Raw genomic sequence first — 23318 nt, 5'->3', positions numbered from 1 at the left:
GACCCACAGAACCAACTGAGCAGAACTCATGGGGCTTCCAGAGATCCAGGAACCTGTAGTGGGTCTGACCTAGGTCGGTTCTCTGTATAGATGTCATGGCTGAGTAGTTTGGTGTTCTTGTGAGATTCCTAACATGGGAGCTGGGGCTGTCCCTGACTGTTTTACCTTTCTTCTCCTACTAGTTTGCATTGTTGAGCTTGGATGCGATGGTGTGTGCCTGGTCTTATTCTAGTCTGTTATGGTATTTGGTGGTGCCTCGTGAGGCCTGCTCCTTTCTGAGGGGTGAGGTGGCGGTAGATCTGGAGAGAGGGAAGGCCGTGAGAGAGAGACTGGAGAAGGGAGGGAGGGGAAACTGCAGCAATATATGAGAGAAAAAGAAAACATGAGCAACAACAACCACCGAACAACAAACGTTAGCTCAGAGAATTATTTTCAGAAAGACCAGTCTTCAGCTGAAGGAATCTCCATATCTGATGTCAGCAAGTTTATCATTACTTTAAAGGCTGAAAAATGTAGTTTCCTTAATTGAAAAAAGTAAATGTCTTAAGATAAGAAATGTTACTTTATTTATCACATCTTCCACATTTAAGGAACAATGAAAGACACATGTATAACTATTATACATCTATTTTAGTATTAGAATAGATAATGAATGTCAAGATTCAAAACATATTTCTGGAAAAAAGATGGAAGTAGTTGGGATAATTTTTTAGGGGAAAACAAAACTCTTACACAAACAGTTTTTTAGGACACACATATAAGCTAGGAATGGTGCTGCACACACGGATTCCTACCACACAGGAGCTTAAGGCAAGCAGAATATGACTCTGAGGTCAGACTGGGAGACTTTATCCTCAAAACTACCCCCTTTGTCCCCCAATAAAACAAATTCCACTAAACAAAAACAAAGATACAAACAAGTCTGTGTTTATACACTTTTAAATAAATCATAAGTATAAAAAGATTATACAAAAGAGTACAATATTCTTCATTCTTAATCTTTAAAGAAGCAATCCTAAACAACCAATTATTTAGCTAATATCCATAAACACACACACATATTTTCATTTTAAAAAGCACCACAATTTTATCTGGATTATACTGATTGCCTTACTAGGTCATTCTATTAAAAAATATTGTTTCTAATTAAAATATTTGGTATCATTTTTTGTTAGGTACTTTTAGCTGAGATCCAGTAGCTTTAGCAGCCTTGCACAGAAAAAAAGATTGTGTGGCACCTTCTTTTATAAGGACCTTTCAGGGGAAACTATAATCTTAATGGATTTCCTTTTAAGTAGAAATGTCCTCATGTCTGGCTTCATTTGCTGAAGTTTTAAGTTAGTATCGCAGACTGTGAATCTTTGGGTTTCTCAAATTCAGCATTGGTTGCTTGATTGTAGGTTTGCCATCAAAAAGTGCTGCTTCGCTCTCAGAAGTAGGAAACCTTTTCTGATATATCAAGGGGTATTCCTTCTGAAACTTAAAAATGAGGGGAAGAGTTAGAAGCTCTTGAGTATTATTTCTTTAGACAAAGCTAATCAAGTATTCTTTCACCCGACTCTTGCTTTTCTCTGTATTTGTGATGGGGATATTGGAAGATCCTTCAGCTTCCTGTCAGTGGTAAAACCCTAGGATTCTTTCTGTTGATTCCCATCCTAAACCCAAATGTTTCTCACTGGTAATGCCTACGAAGGCCACATGGACTTGGGGCAGCTTCTACTTCTCTTTTGAGTTTCTCAGGCTGTGTTCTTTCTAGAATCATACGGCTATTGGATTTTGCTTTAGAGTTAAAAGTACTAAATAGTGGTAGGGATGAATCACTCAGAGATAGGTATTATAATCCAGATTTTACAAATGCTTTCCGGGGCTAATTCAAGATATAATTATACAAAATACCAGTAACATAAAAGAGAATCAATTAATAGTATTGTAATTATTTTCAATTTAAGATCGAGTAAAACCAAATAGATATGAACTCATATACTTTAGGTATATAATGAAAACAATATATATCTATATATCTAAAAATTAAAATTTTATTCCAAACGTTATTAGAAATAGGAATCAGTGATTACATAGATTTGTAAGATAAAAAAGTTGCACATTCTCCCACCTGTCTCAGTTTTCTTCTTTTCTCCTTTAGAGGCAAGCTTTTACTTCTAATAATATTCTCCAAAAGTTCTGTAATTGCAGCTTGAGAAGTTGAAATTTTCTGCTCATCAAACTCTTTAGCACTAATCTGCTTACAGTAAGAATATGTTGCCAGAGGAACAACTAATCCATCTCCACAATTTTTAACCTGTCAGTGAACAAAAGAAGACAGCGAAACCTGTATATTCTGGTCATATTTGTCCTGTATAGAACATTTTTGGTGGAATCTAGTATCTTTCATTTTGGCCTCAATCAAATATTCAGTGTGTTATAAAACAAGCAAACAAACAAATAAAAACAAAAGCGGCCGCATTTTCTGGCATATAAGACAACCTCCAACTTTTCCAGTCAAAATATAGTTTGGAATCAGCAGACTCAGGTTGTGTCTATTTGCAGGCAGGCACAAACAGCCAGGGGCTTTATTAAATGCCTGAAGACAGCCAGTCAGTCTACGCTGCCCCTTTAAGGCACACTACACAGTCAACCAGAAGACATTAGCCCTTGAGTTGAATGGGCGGGTTCTGTGGAGAGCCAATCCATGTTCATGTTCTCCTCCTCAGGGTACAGGAAGATGAGTGCAGCTTGCTCCTTCCTGCTTCATTACCCCCTCCCCCCACAGAGCAGCCATGGCACCCCCCCCCCCCCACTATATGTGCCAAATTTCCCCAAGTTCACAGAGAGACCTTATTTTAAAGTCAAGTTAGAGAATACCGGAGGATGATTCCTGAAGTTGATCTCTGGCCTCCACATGCACACACATATGTACAGAAAGTCCTTATCACATTTTTTTTTCTAATTGAAGGTAGAGGGATTCTTTTTTACATTGGATTTGAAGCTCAATGTTGTATGCAAGAAATTTAATACTCATATTCCTGATAATATAAAGGAAGGCCAAGAAAAGTCCCAGTGCTGTGTGAATCTCCAGGCTCTATGTATTTCTGACTTAAAGGATGTTTATGAGAACAAAAAAGTGCCCATTTTTAATGGGGTTACTTTCAAATGAATTTCTTACTTGCAAATAATGAATGCAGAGATTTTTAGGCTCAAAATACCTACATGGCCCTTTCTAATGCAGTCAAGATGTTTCTCCACTGTACTCTGCAAATAAATGGGTACTTGAAGAATTTCTTGATGATGATCCATTAGGAAAGAAACTAATCTTGAAGCCAGAAGCTCATCAAGATCCACTTCTTCAGCACAACACAGCACACATCGAGAGAAAGTATGTATCATCTACAAAAAGATACCAATGTAAGAACCTAAGTTTTCATATGAATGACAATCTCAGTAATTTCCAATTTTCATTACATGATGCATGGGGATAAAGTGATAAGTAGCCTTCAGTTTAGGACACATGGAAATAATGTATTATAATTAGGAAGAAAATAAAATTTTATTACACTATAGCACAGTATAGTAAAAGTGTTTGCTATGTATTTTGTTAACAAAGTTCCAATGGGTTATATATAATAGGTTTTTCTTTCATTTTTTTTATAACTTGATTAATAGTACAGCTTCTATTAATACAGTGGTATAAGTCTCAGCCAAGAGTTGTCAGAGAACAAAGACTTATTACATTAAACTAATTCTACAAAACCACAAGCTAGGAGAATATATAACATATGGAATACATATTCAGCAGAAGTTGTAAAATTAGCACTCTTTGTGCTTTAAAACTCTAGAAAATAGCTGTTAATGATAACTAGTGTTTAGACAGTGACTTAATAAATATATCTACATTTCTATCAGAAGGATTTTGAAACTCTGGAAAAATTTTTGTCTTAAAAATCATTACTCTCATAGCTATGTAATCCATATCTGTAACACACAATAATTATAATTTTAATTCTATTTTAAATATTTGCACATAATAGATGATGAACATATTTATTGACTTGAAATATTCCCCTTTAGTTCCTTGGCTCAGTTCTCAGCTTGTCTCTATTCTTCTTAGAAACCCTTTTACATTTGTAACTACTATCTCAATGTGGATGACTGAAAAAACTATCTTCTGCCTTGCTTTTCCTTTATAAGGCTCACCTTTCTAAAATTATTAGATAATTTTTATTTGGTGCCCTAATAACTTTAAAACCAAAAAGTAAAAAACTAAAATTATCACCTTTTCAAACACCACCCCTTACTAAATTCTTGTCCTTTTCAATCACGTTATAATTATTCAAGAATATTTTCTTTTTAATCTATTCTGTCATTGTTAATGAACTACCCACAGCGATGAGCAGAACAGCTAAGTAGAATTCCTAAGCTTATTATGAGAACATTTTATATATTTAAGACAGAGTTTAAAAAGTGACAATTCTTAAGAGAAACAACGAAAGAGAGAGAAAGAATTTTAAAGATTCATTTCCTATTAATATCTGTATATCAATCCTTCTATCCTCATTCTCCAAGGAGCCTGAATCTGGGACTACTTGGAAACAGTTTTTTTTCTTCAAAAATTCTTGTCCTCAATGACTTATTATCATAGCTCATCAGATATGACTTCCCCACTTCCACATTCCCTGAAACACTTTGGCAGATTATATATTGGTCGTTTACTCACTCTCTGGCTAAGAGTTGTAGTACTCTTATGTTTCAACCGTACCTGTAAATCCATTTCCCTCCCAACCAGACAGAATCGATACAGGAGATATAACATGACTGACTAGGTCAATCACTGTGAGGTGTACAAAATGGAGAAGAAAACAAAGCTTTCTGCTAAGATTACTAAATGATGAAAGTATAAGAGCCTGAGCACAAAGAATTGTGTAACATTATTTTCTGGTATCAAAGGTCACGTTTTTAGGTTTTTTTTTGTTTTTGTTTTAAAGATTAACCAACTTTTTACTCCAAATACTTGGCATAAAATAAATCAATAATGAACTGATAAATCATACAAACAAACAAAAACTAAGAACTTAACGTTGGCAGAATAGTCTACCACTGCAACTTACTAAACTCTATTCTGTGCTTTGTATACATGGCTTTGCTTTTCTGGGGTTGCTTTGTTTTCTTTAAAGTAATTAAAATTATATTTTATTTTCTCATTAAAATATCACTTAAGTAGTACTTTCAAATAGCTTGGTCTTCTTTTAGTTGATAAATCAGGGTTTACTCTTTCCATGATAAGAAACAGCTCCAGACAGACAGACAGACACATGCACATGCATACAAACACACACACACCAAGATTCAGGGAACATCATGGAAGAGGCAGAGATCAGAGAGAACTTAAATGAAACAGGACCTTCTGGATATGACAGGGCTAATGAACTCATGAACTCACAGCAATGGTTGGCTGTACAAGACCTGTACAAGGTCAAACCAAACAACATTCCAGTACAGAGGTGGAGGGATTTATAAGCCCCATCTATAGCAGAGGAGCTTCTAACAGCTGATGACTATTAGGGGAGGGAGGGTCAGTTTTCTTTAGGAGTGTGGCCGCAGCTAGGTTAATGATGTTCCAGTGAATGGCCCTATATCTATGTACATATGGGAAACATTAATTGGCCTCAAGTAGTTATTTAAAAACAAGGATATGAAGTTGGGAGGAGAGGTAAATGAATTAATAAAAAATATATTTAAAAAGTCAACTTACCAATGATCTTGTACCTATTTCTTCATGAAGTCTGGGCATATCAACATTTTGACTAATTCGAGAAATCATTCGCATTAAGAGTTGAAGCTTTCTACGATTTGGTGGGGGAAGTAACAAACAACATAACTGCAGAGCATTGATGGCAACTCTCTCTAAATGAGGTTGCAGCAAACCTAGAAGGCAAAGTCACCCCCACCCCCCAAAAATCATCAATGATAATAGGTTTCAAATGAATAGAATACACAGTTATATAATGAGGGTAATAAAATATCTTAGTATTTTTCTTTTAATTATGGTTACAAATTTCTACATTAAAGTATAGTAAGTCAATCACTATTTTTTGTGACCTATTTTTAAGTTTAAAATAAGTATTATAAATAAAGTGACACAGAATTAGTAAAATTAAAGAAAAAGAAATTAAGTGCTTCAAGTAGGGTAGACTAAATGTTGGTTATATCATGACCAAAGTCTTTTACATTAATTTCTTTACAAAAAAACAAAACAAAACAAAACAAAACAAAAAAACAAAAACAAAAAAAAAGCAGTTTCAGGGGAAAAAAGCCAGGAGTACAAGCAGTGTTAGCAAATGTTAAAAGTTAACATGGCATGCATTGAAAACAGCCTTACTTTGTGTGCCAGTCAACACAGAAGCAGCTGGAGGTAAAGAATTTTCTGAAAGTTCTATTGCACTTTTGCACAGTCTTTTATTGATTGTGGTACTAGACTCTCCAAGCTCACTTTGCACACTTGTACTGCCTTGTCCAACATTTGGTTTCATTATAACTTCAGCCACTGGTTTATTGATATAACTATTCTGTCTTGTACTGCTTCTTAAGAGCAAACTCTGAGATCTACAAAGCTGTTTGGATTTGTATCTTCCATTACATAACTCTTCTTGGTCTTGAACAGTCAAAGCAGAAGTTCTTTTAAAACCAATACAGTGTGGCTGCTGAGTGTTTTCCTCTGAGTGAAGATTAAATAGGGATTTCTGTTTGGGCACTGACACTAAAGATCGCTTACTATTTTGTTCTTCTGTGTTCAGAACAGACTGGTAGAAGCTACTGTACTTCTTCTCACTTGGCCTATCTACAATTCCTTCCAAAGAAGAGCACCTTGCTTTGGTGTTAGAGGACAGGGCATTCACATTACTTAAGCCTATTAAATTATGACAGCTTCCTCCCATTATGTCGTTAGCACTAGCTCTTCTGTTTCTTAAATTAACTAGCTGCGTTTTCTTGGCACGTCTTTCTTGAAATCCTTGATCACTTCTTTGCAGTCTCTCAGTAGAATCCAATTCTTCACTGCTTTTGTCTTTGTAAAGCAGACTGAGAAGAAGACACTCAGTTGATCTGAAGGAATTCAGATTGCTTAAATGATGGATTCTTGAAGGCCGTGGATCATCTTGGATTTTATGTATCCCACTTGTTCTATCTGAAATTGTGATGTAGCCACAAACAACTACCAGAAAATGAGACAAAAATTAAGATGCAACTGCAAGACGGTGGACAAAAATAAAACCAAAACATAGTAAAGTTAAAAAACATAAAGCATCACTATAATATACACTGTTAGTAGGAACACATAGCAGTTGCTTAATTTGGAAGCCACTTCAATAGGACACATGCAACATTCAGTTATAAACATGCAAGAGTGACTAGTGGTATTTCCATTTTTGATACAAATCATTTAAAATTAATTTAGTGATCTAATTAAAAAGATTGAATCAGAACTCAGTCAAAAATATTTGTTTTTAATCCTATAAGAACTAGAAATCTTTTAATTATAAGACAGATGTATATAGCAACACACACATATATTCATGTCAGTGTCTATTGGAAGACTGGTTCCAGCAATGCCCATGAACAAAATCTGCAAATTTAAGTCTCTTATATAAAATGGTGTACCACATACATACAATCTATGCATTTATTTAATATATATATGAAGTAACCACTATGTATATATTTATCATTTAGAAAATAATGACAAGAAAACAAAACATCCTGAAAGTTCTATACAGCTATATTAAAAACAAACCACTCTTAACTATGGATTGGTTGGCTGCAGAGGTGGGCAAAAACAGGACATGAAGGCCAGTGACAACTGCACCTATAGTGGGTCTCTGTACTTGGTTACCGGCAGAGAACTCCCAAATCCTTGGAATTTCCTGAGTGGCCAGTCTTGTTATTTAAGAGGCGCTGTTGCAATATGTGAGTTGGTGCTAATGTGTCTCAGAGATAGCCAACAACCTCTTGGGAAGGGAAGAGAGATAGAGATTGATTTTTTATAAGAAGATTTAAAAGAGAAAAGAAAAAAAGAAAAGAAAGATAACTTAATCAACATACAATCATATCTGGCTAATAAACATACTTAAAATTCTGAAACAATGAAGCTAAGGTAGCTTTGGGTTGATGAATACACAGATTTTCCAGGGTGTCTCTCCTGAGAGGGCTGAGAGGGTATAGAGTCCCTGTGCCACCCCAACTCTCTTCATGTGCTTCTCTTCTCTTTGTCTATCCCTGAATTCTATCTTTTTAAAAACAAAATAACAAACATAACTACTTTTCAGGGTTTCCTGAGTGAATCAGTAAATTATAGAGGAATTCAAACAAACCTTTTAATTGGTGGTTGGTTGGGCATAAGTGTAGGAAGAGAAGGGAACTTACTTGTCACCAGCACCAGGGATAAGGGTAGCCTAACGGATCTGAAATCTGATAGAGTCAGGGCTAACTCTAGGGAGCTGTGTCAGAACTAGATAGAACTATATGACAGTTGATTTCAGAGCAACTGGTGTTGAAGCATACCATTTGAACTGGTATAACCATAGTATTATTAAATTTTGAACTAATTTGTAGCCTACCACGTTTATTTTTACCATGTTTTTAGACTTTTAACTTTAAGGAAACTTAAGTACTTTAACAGAATAAATTTAAATAATAAGTAAAATTGATACATACCCAAAATGTTCACAAATAATTCATAATATTCAAATGTAAGTAGAGGCTCAGGAAGATCTAGAAAATAATCTGCAATTGTTTTGAATACATCACGTTCAAATCCAACATAAGTTAGATTATTGGTATCATTATTTCTTGGCCCTAAGAAGCACAGGCAAAAGAAATGGGCAAAATGTTTTAATTTAAATACAATTGAAAGTGCACATAAGCTTAAACATATATCTTATAAGGAATCTATGGCTTATAACAATCAATGTTACAATACATGCAACTCATCAATTCATCTCTCTCTTTTGTAAAGATTTGTTTTTTATGTGTATGAGTATTTTGCATGCATGCTTATATATGTGCACCACATACCCACCTGGTGCCATGGACCCCTCGAACAGGAGTTACAGACAGTTATAAGCTACCATGTGGGTGCTGAGAATTGAACCTGGGCCCTTTAGATGGCAGCCAGTGTTCTTAACCTCTGAGCCATCTCTGCAGCCATGTCTCATCTTTTCACTGGATATCACTGTAAGCAACCTCTGGATAGTATTTTTTTTAGTATTATTTTAATATATGAAAACTGTACATAAAGCAACAAGCATCAATTATGTTAATGAAATTTTGTTGCAACTTATTTGTGAAGACAAGAACACTTGAATGATACAAATACTTCTAAGTCATTCTTTGTATGTCAACACTTTTATGAATTTTAAAATTAAATTCTTTAAAAATTCTTAATGATTTTAATATTTTTCCATTGATATCTTTAGACTTAATAGTCTATTGAAATAATCATGATGATTAATCATTGTTGACATATTAAAAATAAAAGAACTTCTGTACATAGGCTAGAATCCATAAGGGGAAAGTTAGGAACTTACTCCCTCACAAATATTTGCTCTGGGGTCTCTAATTTAGTGGACTCCAAACTCTGATTTGGGACTCTTCCCTATAAAAATCTTCAGGGACATGGTTCATAAAAAAAATTCAACCACATTGGAGACTTGGGGACATTTCCCTAGTGAATGAAATATGCATTCATATTTTACAGCCATTATTACCAAACCCCCTTTATCCTGAACCACATAGTTTTTTGTTTTTCTGTTTCCAATTTTTTGTATGGCTTTAGAAGTGTAAGCATACATACTGCAAAATGATTAAAGAAAAAGAAAATCACACACATAGTAGTTTAAAAGCTAATGTAGATGTATTTATATATTTTATGTACATGAGCACTCTACTTGCATATAAGCCTGCATGACAGAAGGGAGTATCAGACAGAGGATTATAGATGGTTGTGAGCCACCATGCAGGTGCTGGGAACTGAACTCAGGACCTCTGAAGGGCAGCCAGTGCTCTTAGCCACTGACCCATCTCTCCAGTCCCAAGAAATATTCTTAATATGTAGACTATTAGGTAATCACTAGTAAGTTTTCTATGACAGAAAACATAGGTTCATTAGAAAGAAAAAAAACAATTTATAGTTAGATAATTTATGTTTAAGTTGTAGGTTCTTTACATTAACAGAAGGTTCTGAGAATCTTGATTTTCAACTCTGAGAAATAAAAAGTTGTGGATAGTATTCTTAAAACTAATTTGCAAGATTATTCTTCCCAAAGACCAGTGGTTCTCCACCCTCCTCCCTAATGTTGTGACCCTTTAATACAGTTCATCATGTTGTGGTGTTCCCCAAACATAAAACTATTTTAGTTGTTATTTCATGACTATAATTTTGCTACTGTTATGAATTGTAACATAAATAGTTTTGGAGATTGAGCTTGCACTGTACAGGTTGAGACCTACTGCTGTAGACTCTAGCTAAACACATTGTTATTAACTGAAACCCAAGAAGTTATATAATTGTTATTATTTACCTATAATATGTACTGGGAAGAGAGAGAAAATACAAATCCCTAAAGATGGACAGATAAAAACATCTGCCGGTATGCTTATCTGTGCTTTTAACCCCGAGTCATAGGAGAGCAAGACAACTGGGTAGGGACAGTAGAAAACGATATTCAAAAGTCTAAGCTTAAACTCAGGTTCTTCATCTTAGTCCCATGGATAAAATGTTTCTGAAAAGTATTTACGTGAGGGCTATTTATTTTGTGATTCTGTCATTTTGATATACAATAAAGAATATGACCTTCAACATTTACAAAATCCCATTAAAATTTCAAATATACTAATTTTATAATAACTGAAAACTCACACCTATTACTACAATTTTTAAAATACATTCTATCTTTTGATAACCTAAAAGCACACATCTTTGCAAATTTTTAAAATTTATTTTGAAAGCAGTAAGAGTTTTGTATGTGAACCAGAGGCTTACATTGTAAGTCTCCATCACTGGTTACTAAATAGAAAGGTGGAACAATAAAATGCTAAAAACTGTTTTGTAGATTACCAAAATAGCTTTTTCTTTTTTTCTTTTTTCTTTTTTTTAACTTTTTACTAATTTATTCTTGTTACATCTCAATGGTTATCCTATCCCTTGTATCCTCTCATTCTCCCCTTAGTCCCCTCCCCTATGACTGTTCCCGAGGGGGTTTCCTCCCCCTGTGTATGCTCACTAACACATTCTTTAAGTAATCTACCATGAAAAGGATGGACATGGGCTTTATGGAACTTCATTTCTGGTTTATCCTCTTCCACTCATCTGCTGTTTTACTTCTAAGCTACCACCATCATGCCTTGGGACTCATTGTAGCAATTACTGTAGTTTAGATTTTACCTAAGACTTTTTCAAATTCTATAAGCTTACAAATTTATGATTTATTTGAACTGAACCATAAATGACAGATTCTAATTACAAAGTCCTTTTTGCATTGAAAACAAAGAGCTTTTAATCAATTCTATTTAACTATCATTTGACTCATCATCCTAAATATTTTTTATTCTTGTTCATTTATTCATTAACAATATAATAAACACATACACATTTATATTATCACACACACACACACACACACACACACACCACTCACACAAACTCGTGGTTTAACTTACAATTTGCTAGGCACTTCATAGCAGATAATACCCAGTGTGGAAGATCCTCTTTTAAAAAAAGCAAATAATGTATATTAAGTGATACAGTTTTTATGATACTATATATATTTGGCATAGTTCCAAGGGCATTTACCAGCTTAGCTATCTTCTGGCCTGGACAGTTGAATATTTTAAAATACAAATAATTGGAAAAGTTATAAAGAACTTGAGAGCAACTACCCAAAACAAAGAACTAATTTATCTAGAAAGGGATTGTTTAAATATAAGCTAATTTCATCCTTATCTACTCCACTACTTCTCTCTAGTCCCATTTTAGTTCTATGCTACATGACCACCACTGATTTAGGTGAAGCCTATCACTGAAATTAACTATGCTGAATATCAGGGTACTTTTAGCTTGAAGCCTACTTCACATATAGAAGTTGGTACCATATCCAGCTTGGTCATCACTAAATCTTTAGCAAGATATCCAGCACATTTAGGCCCTTAACACAAGTACTGTTAATAATAGTTTTTATTTTCTATAATTTGGATGCTTATCACTGTCATTTTTTAAAAGTCAGGCATTAATTCACTTTAGCAACTAATTTTTTTATGATAACATGAATAATACTTACTTTTAAAAATTCCATCATTATTGCTAAATGAATGTGCCCTCTGTAAGGGTTCTACTTTCTATGTGTAGATCTCTACACTGCCCTGTAAACACAGCTTTGGTTACCAATTTGAAAATATTCCACAATTAAAAAAAAAAAAAAACCCACCTGATTTGTCTTGTAGTACGGTCACTCCATGTTGACTCGTATTGGCCATGTTGTACATTATATATTGAGGGATTATTTTGTTTGGGTTTATGAGTTCCTCTATGGATGGCATACCTAAAATGGTTTGCAGGCTAAAAAAGAAGCATATGAACAATTTTTTCTTTATAAAATAAGAGGAAGAGTATAAAGTGTGCATGACTGGCAACACACAAAGCCACTGGAGTACTTAATTTTTCTCTTAACAAAAATTCAAAGTTTCTATTTAGTATCCACTTTTACATATATACTTATCAACAAAATTCAGAGGAATCCAATAAAAATCCCAAACTACACTGATGTCTTTAATTAAAAAGGTAAAATTTGTACCAAAGGCAATTACTAAAAAAATATATATATTTAAATTCTAAGCTTTGAAAGGTAATGTTTTTATTTGTGTGCATATTTGAGTGAAAAATCAAATTAATAACCCACATACTTCAGAATCATTATTATAGCTTAATTTTTGTCTTACTAGATCATAACAATGCATCTCCAAACTTCTTCAACATCTTCCTGGCTTATTTCTCTGTTGTCAGCTGCATTTTCTTGATCTTCACTGATTATTCTTTCATGATTTCTCTTTTCTGTATTTTCCTGAAGAAAAAAATTGCCTTGGTTTGTTACAGTCTATACTCAAACTATAGGAATGCTGAACTCTTTTAACACAGATTGTGTGTGTGTGTGTGTGTGTGTGTGTGTGTGTGTGTGTGTGTGTGTGTGTGTGTATGTTAACATTGGGTGTCTTTCTTAATGGATCTCTATTTATTGAAGTGGGGTTTTTTATACTTAGTAGTTTAATTAGTCAATGTCTACTATGGTATTACAAAGTGTCTGAAACATAACGGGACACATATTTTTTCATTTTGCAACATTTCCAACACATACTTCATGTCTAAGCACCTTATAGTTTGGTTATTATTATAAAAGTCTAGTGACAGAGATGAGTTGAAGAGTTATACAATTCTATGGCTTAGATCACTTATGATCACTTAGATCACTATGCTGCAAACAATCCACATTGAAGTTATTAGTCTCTAACCTGGTCCTAGTGGGCGGTGGCATCTCCAAGAAGCAACCAAGGCCTCATGGAAAGACACTGAAGCATACACAGCTGCTGCTGGGGAGCTATTGGGATCCCAAACCAAGACACTTCCTTCTCTCACCTTCCTGTTTCCATAAGTAGCGTCCTCCCGCCCATGCTTCTATTATGATTACAGTGTGTTATTATAGGAACAAAAGGAACAGAGACTAAAGAGTATGAGCTGAAACTTTGAAATCTGAGGTTTAATTTGCCTACTTGGAGACTGAGTGGAAATCTGATTAATACATCAAATAGGAAGAATAACAAATGACAAAATATTAAATTACAAAAAGCCTTTTCAAGAATGCCTCGTATTCTGTATTATATTGTTTTCCAACTGTTTCTACAGGTTTCAAACACATTCACACATAATTCTATTATTTATTTATTTATTTATTTATTTATTTATTTATTTATTTATTAAGATTGTAACTTAGGAGATGTCAGTACTGGGTTCAAATATTATAAAGCATCACTTACTTTTAATGATATTACTATCAAACACATAGTAATGCTATTTAAATTACCGGTTAATAAAATAATATCTTACCTGAGAGAAATGTAATCCACACTTCTTGGGAGTTTTACGAGATAAGTTTCGTAATTTAAAAATACCATCTTTATCTTTGGAAAAGAAGTCTGTGTTGGTTTTCCTGGTTTCTGTATGTCTTTGTGGAAGAGTTTTAAGTGGAGAAGTTGCAGGAAATCTGGTTTAAAAATAATACGGAGTTAACTAGGATGTTATAACAAAATAAACTTTTAGAGTATATTTTAAAAGTCATACAAAGAATCTGACTTACTTACATTACCAAGTAACTAAGATTCTGGATAAACCAATATTACCATTAAACCTGTAAAGTATTTTAGTAGTTTCTTGATTTCTTTAGTATGTGATACACATTTCAGTTTTGCTTATGCACAGCACAGGGTTACAATCAGGACTAATTTGGTTGAAGAAGTAATGCTTACATAAATACCCTAGAGATACTTGTTCAACTATATTTATTACTCTAGTTCATAATACCCGAGAAATTATAAATAATCTAAATGTCCATCAATAGATGAACATATAAAAAATGTGGTACATTTATACATAGAACATTACTAAGAAATATAAAAAAGTGAAATAATTAGAATGAGGTAGCATGCACAAAGCCTGCACCAGGTCTTCTGCATATACCTTATGACTTCCAGGTAAGAGATTTTATAAGATTCCTGAGTGTGCAAATGAGAAGGTCTCTGATTTGTCTGTCTTTTCTTGGGCTCTTTTCTGTCTGCTTGTTTTGTCCAACTCTGATTTGTTAGTTTTTTATCATATTACATTATATTACATTATCTTATGTCATTCCTTATTATTCTTCAGAAGCCTCTCTTATTTATGAGAGACAGAAAGAAAGTAGAGAGTAAGGAAACAGTGGGGAAGTATAGATCTCTCAAGGAAGGGTAATGAAATAGACAGTTATAGAACTAGATACACTGACTCTAATAGAAGAATATCCTTGAACTCTGACACAAAAAGACTTTCTAAGTAGAATACCAAAAACATATGCGCTAAGAACAAAAACTAATGAGACTTCATAAAACTGAAAATCTTCTGTATCACAAAGAACACCATCATTTTGACTAAGCACAAAGCTACAAAACAGAAAGAGATTTTTACCAAATACATATCTGATACAGAGCTAATGTCCAAAATATAGAAAGAACTAAAAGAGAATTAGAAGTCAAGGAAATAACCCAATTAAAAAATGGGATACAGATTTAAACAGAGAATTATGTTTTTTCTTTCTTTTTTTATTAATTTATTCATATTACATCTCAATTGTTAGCCCTTCCCTTGTATCTTTCTATTCCTCCCTCCCTCCCACTTCTCCCCTTCTCCCTTCCCCTATGTCTGTGATTGAGGGAGACCTCCTCCCCTATATATGCTCTTAGAGTATCAAGTCTCTTCTTGGTAGCCTGCTATCCTTCCTCTGAGTGCGGCCAGGCCTCCCCATCCAGGGGACGTGGTCAGAAAAGAGGCACCAGAGTCCGTGTGAGAGTCAGATCTCCCTCTCCATTCTTCCATGTTACTCTCTCCTAAAGTCTCAATAGGATGTCCTCTCCTCTGACCCACTTTCCTGGTGAGTAAAGTTTTTCATGGGACATATCCCTTGGACTAGTGTCTCGATATAAGTGAGTATATACCGTTTGTCTCTTTTTGCTTCTGGGTGAACTCCTCATTATGATAATTTCTAGATCAATCCATTTGTCCACAAATTTTGGGAATTCCTTGTTTTTAATAGCTGAGTAGTATTCCATAGTGTAAATGTACCACAGTTTCTTAGTCCATTCTTCCACTGAGGGACACTTAGGCTGTTTCCATGATCTGGCTATTATGAATAAAGCAGCTATGAACATGGTTGAGCATATGTCCCTGTAGTGTGGTAGGGCATTTTCTGGGTATATTCCAAGGAGTGGAATAACTGGGTTCTGAGGAAGCCCTATTCCCATTTTTCTGAGATAGCACCAGATAGATTTCCAAAGTGGCTGTACTAGTTTGCATTCCCACCAGCAATGAAGGAGTGTTCCTCTTTCTCCAGAGCCTCGCAAGCATGTGGTGTCATTGAGTTTTTGATCTTAGCCATTCTGATGGATGTAAGATGGAATCTCAGTGTCGTTTTGATTTGCATTTCTCGGATGACTAATGAGGACGAGCATTTCTTTAAGTGTTTCTCGGCCATTTCATATTCCTCTGTTGAGAATTCTCTTAAACAGAGAATTCTTAAGGCAGAAACTCAAATGGTTAAGATGTTAAATAGATGTTCAAGTTCAATATCCTCCATCATCATAGAAATAAATGCAAATCCTAAGATCTTATCTTGCAGCAGTCAGAATGACCAAGGTCAATAAAACAAGTAACAACTCATGCTGACAAGGATGTGGAGTAAGGGAAACACTCATCTGCTGGTAGGAGTGAAAACTTGTACAAGCACTACAGAAGTCACTGTGCCAGTTCCCCAGGAAGATGGAAATCAATCCAGCTTAAGATCCAGATACACCACTCTTGGGCATATACCCAAGTTCACTACATCCTATTATAGAGATACTTGCTTAACCATGTTCATTGCTGCTTTATTCATAACAGCCTAGATGTCTGTCAATGGATGAATGGATAAAGAAAACATGATATATTTACTCAGCTGTTAAAAAAAGGGGTAGGGGAGAAAAAATTAGTTTTGGGTTTTAATTTATTGCAGCACTTTGTTTGTTTTGCTGCCGCGATAGTTGCTGTGTTTAAAACCATTTTATGCTTCCTCGTTTGTCTTTACTACATTACACCAAACAAAGGAGGTATTTTCTTCCTTATATCTAGTGAGCAAAAATATAGATGAATGCACACACTTAGATACTTTTTTGTGCATTACATAGTAAATGGGAAGAAAAGCCAAGGATAAGACCTGTATTCATATAACTCAAGAAAATTGGGACTAGCCTCTGTCTAGGTAAAAGGGGCAGCCAAAAAGCAGCCACTTGACAGCATAAATACAATAATATAGACAACCAAATAATTCTATTCCATGCTCTATGTTGATGAGGAAAATTACATGTAAATTATTCTCAATTTTTTTTATACAAAAAAATGAAAATAAAGTATCAAGAAGTCCATCCCCCCCCCCAAAAAAAAATATGTTGGGGAGGGGGGGAATCATGAAATTTGAAAATAAGTGAATGGAGCTAGAAAAACAATTATCTTGAGTGAAGTATTCCAGTCCCAAAGACAAATATGGTTATATATTCACTTACATGTGGATGTTAGCTGTTAAGTCATTGATATCAAGCTATAACCCATAGAACCACAGAGCTTGAGAAGAGAGGGCTAAGGTGGAGGGACAGATCTCCCAAGGAAGGGAAAACAGAATAGCTAGCTGTGGATGGACAAGTGTGGTGGCAGTAGGGACTGGAAAGAAAGGATCAAATGGGAAAGGATGGAAAAGGGGACAAGCAAGGGAATCTGGGGAGGAACATTTAAAACTAAGGGTTATTTGAAGGGTCATATGGAAATTTAATATATTAGAAACCTCCTACATTACACACATGTATGAAGACAATCTAAATAAAATCACCAAATAACCACTGAGATAGATCCCCAAGTGGGCATCTCTTATCAACAAATGAAGCTTACAGTACCAGGAGTGGATTACACCTAACTGAGTTATTAGCCCAAAAAAGGATCCATAAGAACCCTGAACAATCCAGATTGTTGCCAAGACTACTGGTGGCTCTTCACAAACTGATGTTAAGGCCTTACTGCTGAAGAAAAGATCAATACAACTCATTAAATATGAAGAAGTTGAGCTGGTGTCTACATAGAGCCTTTATGAGCACAGAGCATCTTTAGTACAGGAAGGTACTCTGTACACTACCAAAAGAGAAATGTAAACACCAACCTAGCCACAAACCCTTTGATCTGCAATGGTGTGCTGCCCATAAGATATGCTAGTGCAATGGTGGCACAAAGCTTGTAGAGATAACTAACCAACACCTGATTTGAATTAAGGCACACTCCATGAGACGGAAACCCATACCTAACACTGCTTGGGTGACTAAGAACCTGAGACTAGATAAACCTAGTGTAAAACAAAAATACTACTGTTTTAAAACAAAACAAAACAACAACATGTAGCAATAAAATGACATGACATCCTGCTATTTTCATAATTTGGTGCCATGCTTGGCCATCATCAGAGAACCTTTCTCCTGCAGTAGATAGGAACAATATACAAAGACCCAGACAGTCAGACATTATGCAGAGAGTGAGAGATCTTCACACACTCAGTCATAAATGGGATGTCTCATCAAATCCCTCCCGTCAGGTCTGAAGAGTTAGGTGGAGTAGAGAAGAACAAGAAATCAAGGTCTTCTAGACGTAACAGAGCTGGCACATATGGATTCCCAAAAACCAAAATGTACAGGGTCTGCACCAGATGAGTCCTGGAGCTGAAAGAAGTAGACACTCACCCATCACTAACCCAGAAACTATCTCCAACTGATAGCCCCTTGAACATGAAAAATCAGTTTTCTACAAGGAAATCTCCCTGGGTAAACACTCTTAAGGGTAGGCCCTGTGACTAGCAGTAGATGGTCAACATAAAATGAACTCAATGGTATCTTTGTAGGTTCTTTGTCTCAAAATGTTAAATCAAGATTGCTTTGTTTTGTTTTTCTGCCTTACACGTCCTTTACCTAAGCTATATATTATGGCTTTCAATTTTGTATTTCTATGGGATTCCTGAGTATGTGAATGTGTGTCTCTGCATCTACATGTTTCTTGTGTTTTTTTCTTGCTGTTTTTCTTGTTTGGTTGTTTTACCATATTCCAATTTATTTGTTCCTTATTTATCTTATTTTATTACTATTTCTTAGATACCTGTTTGTTTTCTAAGAAGGGGTACAGATCTGTGTAGGATTGGAGGTGTGGAGAAAGTGGGAGGGGTTGGGGCAGAAGAACCCATAATCAGAATATATTATAAGAAAAAAAATCTATTTTCAATAAAAGAGAAAAAAAGGAGAAATACCTTTCTAAAGAAAACTTTACTTCTCTGTAAGAAGCTGCTATTGCAGTAAAACTATAGCAAACGTGGAGCAACAGCAACATTGTAAATTCTGCTTTTTTATGTTTACTTTTTACTTTTCAAATTAAAATTTAATTATGATTTCCCCTTCTCTTTCTTTCCTCCAGTCTTTCCCATGAACCCCTCCTTGCTCTCTCAAATTCATGTATATACATATTCTAAATATATAGATACAACCTGCTCAATCCAATATAAAGTTAATTGTATGTATGTGATTTCAGAGATGACCACTTGAGATTGGATAAGTATTCTGTTGGCTCTTTATGAGGGAAGACTATTTCTCTTTAGTAGAATGCTGAGAGCAGAGGTAATTAAGTTTTGTAAAGATATATCTAATCAATACCTGAATAGTTGGTTGTTGTCATCAAGGTTTTCCGATCCCCATCTACCTTTGATATCTTCAATCACATGATTCTTAAGAAATTTTCTCAAAAGTTGAATAGTCTGTTGTCTTGTAACTTCAGGACCAAAATTACTATTACTTCTTAATAGATCATAAAGCCAATCTACTGCTTCACCTGCAGTGAAACAATTGCTATATTTTTTTAAATGTTGTCTATGTTTTCTTAAAGGCATTCCTACTCGAAAAGATGTGGTTACTTCATTCCACTGTGAAGAGAAGAAAAATACTTTTTAAAAAACATTATAGCAAAAATGAAATCTCATTGATTTGGGTATGCAGCAAATTCCAGACTAGTTTGGGCTACATAAGGCCCTTTCTCAAAATAATGAAAAGGAATAAATAAAATAATTAGAGAATGAAATTTTCTTTTATTTCAAAGCTAACAATAATGTAAAAATTCTTGAAGAAAAAAAATCACCTATCTGTGCTACATAAGATCTTATATCTCACTGATTTCTTATTAGTAATTCTAGTGCCAATATTTTCTTGTAATAGGCTTTTTTACTAAACATTCATTGGACATCCCACGTAGGAAACTTTGGAGTGAAAAGAGTTATAATGTACCTGTTTCTTAGGCCTTGATAAAGTTTTATCTATTAGAATTTTTTAAAAGTTTAACTAACAATAATCTGCTGGTAACATTTATGCCAGACAGTATGTTTATATTTGGTATTTAATTATAAATCTCAGTTTTATAAAGATATTATGTGGGGCTGGAGAGATGGCTCAGAGGTTAAGGGCACTGACTGCTCCTGCAGAGGTCCTGAGTTCAACTCCCAGCAACCATATGGTGGCTCACAACCATGTATAATGTAATCTGATGCTTTCTTCTGGCCTGCAGGTGCACATGCACCCAGAGCACTGTATACATAATAAAAATAAATCTTTTAAAAAAGATATTATCATCTCATTTTTTCATATAAGGAAAAAAGAAGCACAGATTGATAACTTGACCAAGATCCTATATCTAAATCTGTGGTTCTCAACCTTCCCAATACTACAATCCTTTAATATATAGTTCCTCATGTTGTGGGGATGCCCAACCGTAAAATTACTTCATTGCTACTTCATAATTCTAATTTTGCTACTGTTATGAATTGTAATGTAAATATATGATATGGAGGAGATCTGAAAAACAACCCTCACAGGTCATAACCCATAGGTTGAGAACCGCTGATTTCAACGATCAACATAAACACTCAAACACAGGTTTAAGTGGGCCTGGTAATGCAGGCCTGTAATTCCAGAGGCCGAGGCATGAGTGTTGTTATGTTCAAGCCCTGTGTGCTACAAAGTTCAAAGCCAGCCTAAACAATTTAGTGAAACCCTACCTCAAAAATAAAAGTAGAACTAGTGCCATTAGGTTCTTATCACAAAATAAAACCCAAACAAACAAATGGACAAACAACAGCCGCAAAAGACTAGGTCTAATCAACTCAGGCTAGAATCTGTATTCAATTACTATGCCAAATAAAACTTCTGGCATGCAGCAATTATAATGGCAAAGTGCTTTTAATCCCAGGTACTTAAGTTCAGCATCTCTTATGAAGATCCCTCTAGTGCTGTGTTTGGTGGCTACGGTTGGTGGATCTCTGTGGATACAAGGCCAACCTGAACTGCATGGTGAGTACCAGAACAGCCTAGAGCACATAGAAAGGCCTCCCTCAAAATAAATAAGTAAATAAATAGATGAATGAATAAATAAATGGAGCCTTATAATGAACATAGAATAGATAAACGATAAACTAGTAAAATGAATTTATTGCACATTTAATGAACCTATGAATATTTACGTGAAAAAATTATTCTGAGCCGCCCTCAAATCAGTCGAATGTCTAGATTTGTGACATTAACCATAGAACATAAAGGAGGTAGCAGACAATGAATACATCACTTTTTAATAGATAAAGATGTTAGAAATCAGTTTACTAACTGCATTATCAGACAACTAATCATATTACTAGTGTGTCACATGTCTTACCCTGGCATCACAATCCTGAACTTACAGCTGAGAAACAGTAATTATCACTCTTTTCTTACCAAACCTCCCACTGCTTATACTCAAGAAACTTTTTTGAACTTCACTCCCCACTGTGCTGAGCCTACAGTAGTAAAGTGACATGAGACTCTGCACTCAAAGACACCACGGAGCATTTTTGAAATGTGGTAGATTGACAAGGTCCTGGAGCGAAACATTTAGGATATGCTCAAGCTTTCCTTCTTGTTTATTAACCTTTGTTTGTTTTTCCTTCTCTGTAGTACAACATCCTTATACTAACACTTACCCTGTGGTGACATTTGTGTGAAGTATTTGTGAGCACTTGGCAACTTTTTTAGTGTGCTTGTGCTGCTTTTATCTAAGATAGTAAAATTTTAATGTGACAGAGCTACCTCATAGCGATACATTGCAAAGCTAATTTTTATCTTTTATGTTGATAAACATAACCAACTTCTTGTTGAGCAGTAGAATATATGTTAAGATCCCCATGCCAGAAAAAGGTTCATTTTCTAGTCCTTTCATTTACCATTTACATGGCTTTAGGAGAGTTCCTTCTTTGAGCTTTGTTTTCCACATTGGTAAAGCAGGACAGACACTTGTGAGAGGATAACTGGCTTCTTATTCCACAGGTTACCACACATTCTCACACACAGTATGTATTTTTAGTAAGTCTCTTCAGGAAGGAATGTGTTGTACCTTTATACCAATGTGGAAGCTGAGGCTACCGGAGTCTCTTAATGTCACATAACCACAAGCATACTACTCCATAAGATAGAAAAATCTAAATACACAGCCCCAGTGACTGCTAAAAGTCGTTTCTAAAGTTACTTTGGGTTTAGGATCTTTTCTAATGCTACTTACAAATTCTACAGAGTCAATAAACCAAAGTGTCATACCTGGGATTCCGGACTTGAAACTTGAATTTCTAATTTTGAGAGGCAGCAAATCACACTTAAAAAGTGGCTAAGACAGATATTTGAGAGTCAGGGGGGAGAAAGACACCTGAGGAGCTGTCTTGCAGAGTCAGAACGTGGTGCCGCTTTGGGGCACTGCATTTGGATCTGAGCGGAGACCAGAGTGGAGTGCAACTCAAAGACAAGGACAGGAGATGTGCCATTAGCTTCCCCCAACACAAATCTTGGCACTTTGGGTCCCCCTGGATACCAGATCCCGGGCTCCTCATGGAATCTAGCAGCTGTGAGTACTCTCAAGAAACCTAAGTCATTCATACACCCAGGTCCTCCAGGGTCCCTCGGGAAACCTAGGTCTCCGGTCCCTCTCCTCCACGCTCTTACCAGCTTGGTGGCCCGGTAAGGCCCAAGAGGAGCACCCTGACCCTCCATGCGGTCAGTGCGGAGCTGAGTCCATGGAAGCGGCGGAAACAGCGCAGTAGCAGGAATCCTTGTAGCCGGGTGTTAGTTTCTGAACAACTGCCGCGCTGTTGATTTGAATATCTAGCAGCAAAGCTGATTGGAGGCGTCATTGAATCACATGATACTGCGAGGTGGAGGCCGGGGAGGAGGAAAGGCGCTGTGACGTGAGCAGGGCGGTATGCCGCGAGTCTACAGCGCCTCCACCGCAAAGGGGTTCTTTCTTCCTGACTCTAGGGGCTTTTCAGCAGTGCTAATATAAACCAGGCAGGGTTTATAAGGAACTGCAGTGGAGCATAAGCCGATCTTCCTAAGTACACACACCGTGGGACTTGAGAAAG

The 23318-nt window shown here is 35.5% G+C and overlaps 1 protein-coding gene across 2 annotated transcripts; it reads right to left on the bottom strand.

Annotated features, from left to right (window-relative positions):
• Window positions 1-790: 790 nt before the first annotated feature.
• On the bottom strand, window positions 791-23046 carry Depdc1 (DEP domain containing 1). Of its 2 annotated transcripts, XM_051165691.1 has the most exons (12): window positions 22903-23046; window positions 19549-19814; window positions 14141-14297; window positions 12982-13103; window positions 12471-12601; window positions 11707-11754; window positions 8704-8844; window positions 6374-7204; window positions 5747-5919; window positions 3208-3384; window positions 2114-2299; window positions 791-1479 (listed from the first exon to the last, which is right to left on the bottom strand). In XM_051165691.1, exons 1-12 carry the CDS (start codon window positions 22948-22950, stop codon window positions 1339-1341), a joined length of 2421 nt encoding a protein of 806 aa, XP_051021648.1. In that variant the 5' UTR covers window positions 22951-23046; the 3' UTR covers window positions 791-1338. The 2 variants fall into 2 exon arrangements, with proteins under 2 accessions (XP_051021648.1, XP_051021649.1); XM_051165692.1 differs by lacking the exon at window positions 6374-7204 and having other exon boundaries at window positions 22903-23022.
• Window positions 23047-23318: the final 272 nt, after the last annotated feature.

Source organism: Acomys russatus, chromosome 23 (genome assembly GCF_903995435.1).
Source record: "Acomys russatus chromosome 23, mAcoRus1.1, whole genome shotgun sequence".
NCBI lineage: Eukaryota > Metazoa > Chordata > Mammalia > Rodentia > Muridae > Acomys > Acomys russatus.
Note: the sequence above shows the minus strand (reverse complement) of the source record. Positions and strands in the feature narration are given on the sequence as shown.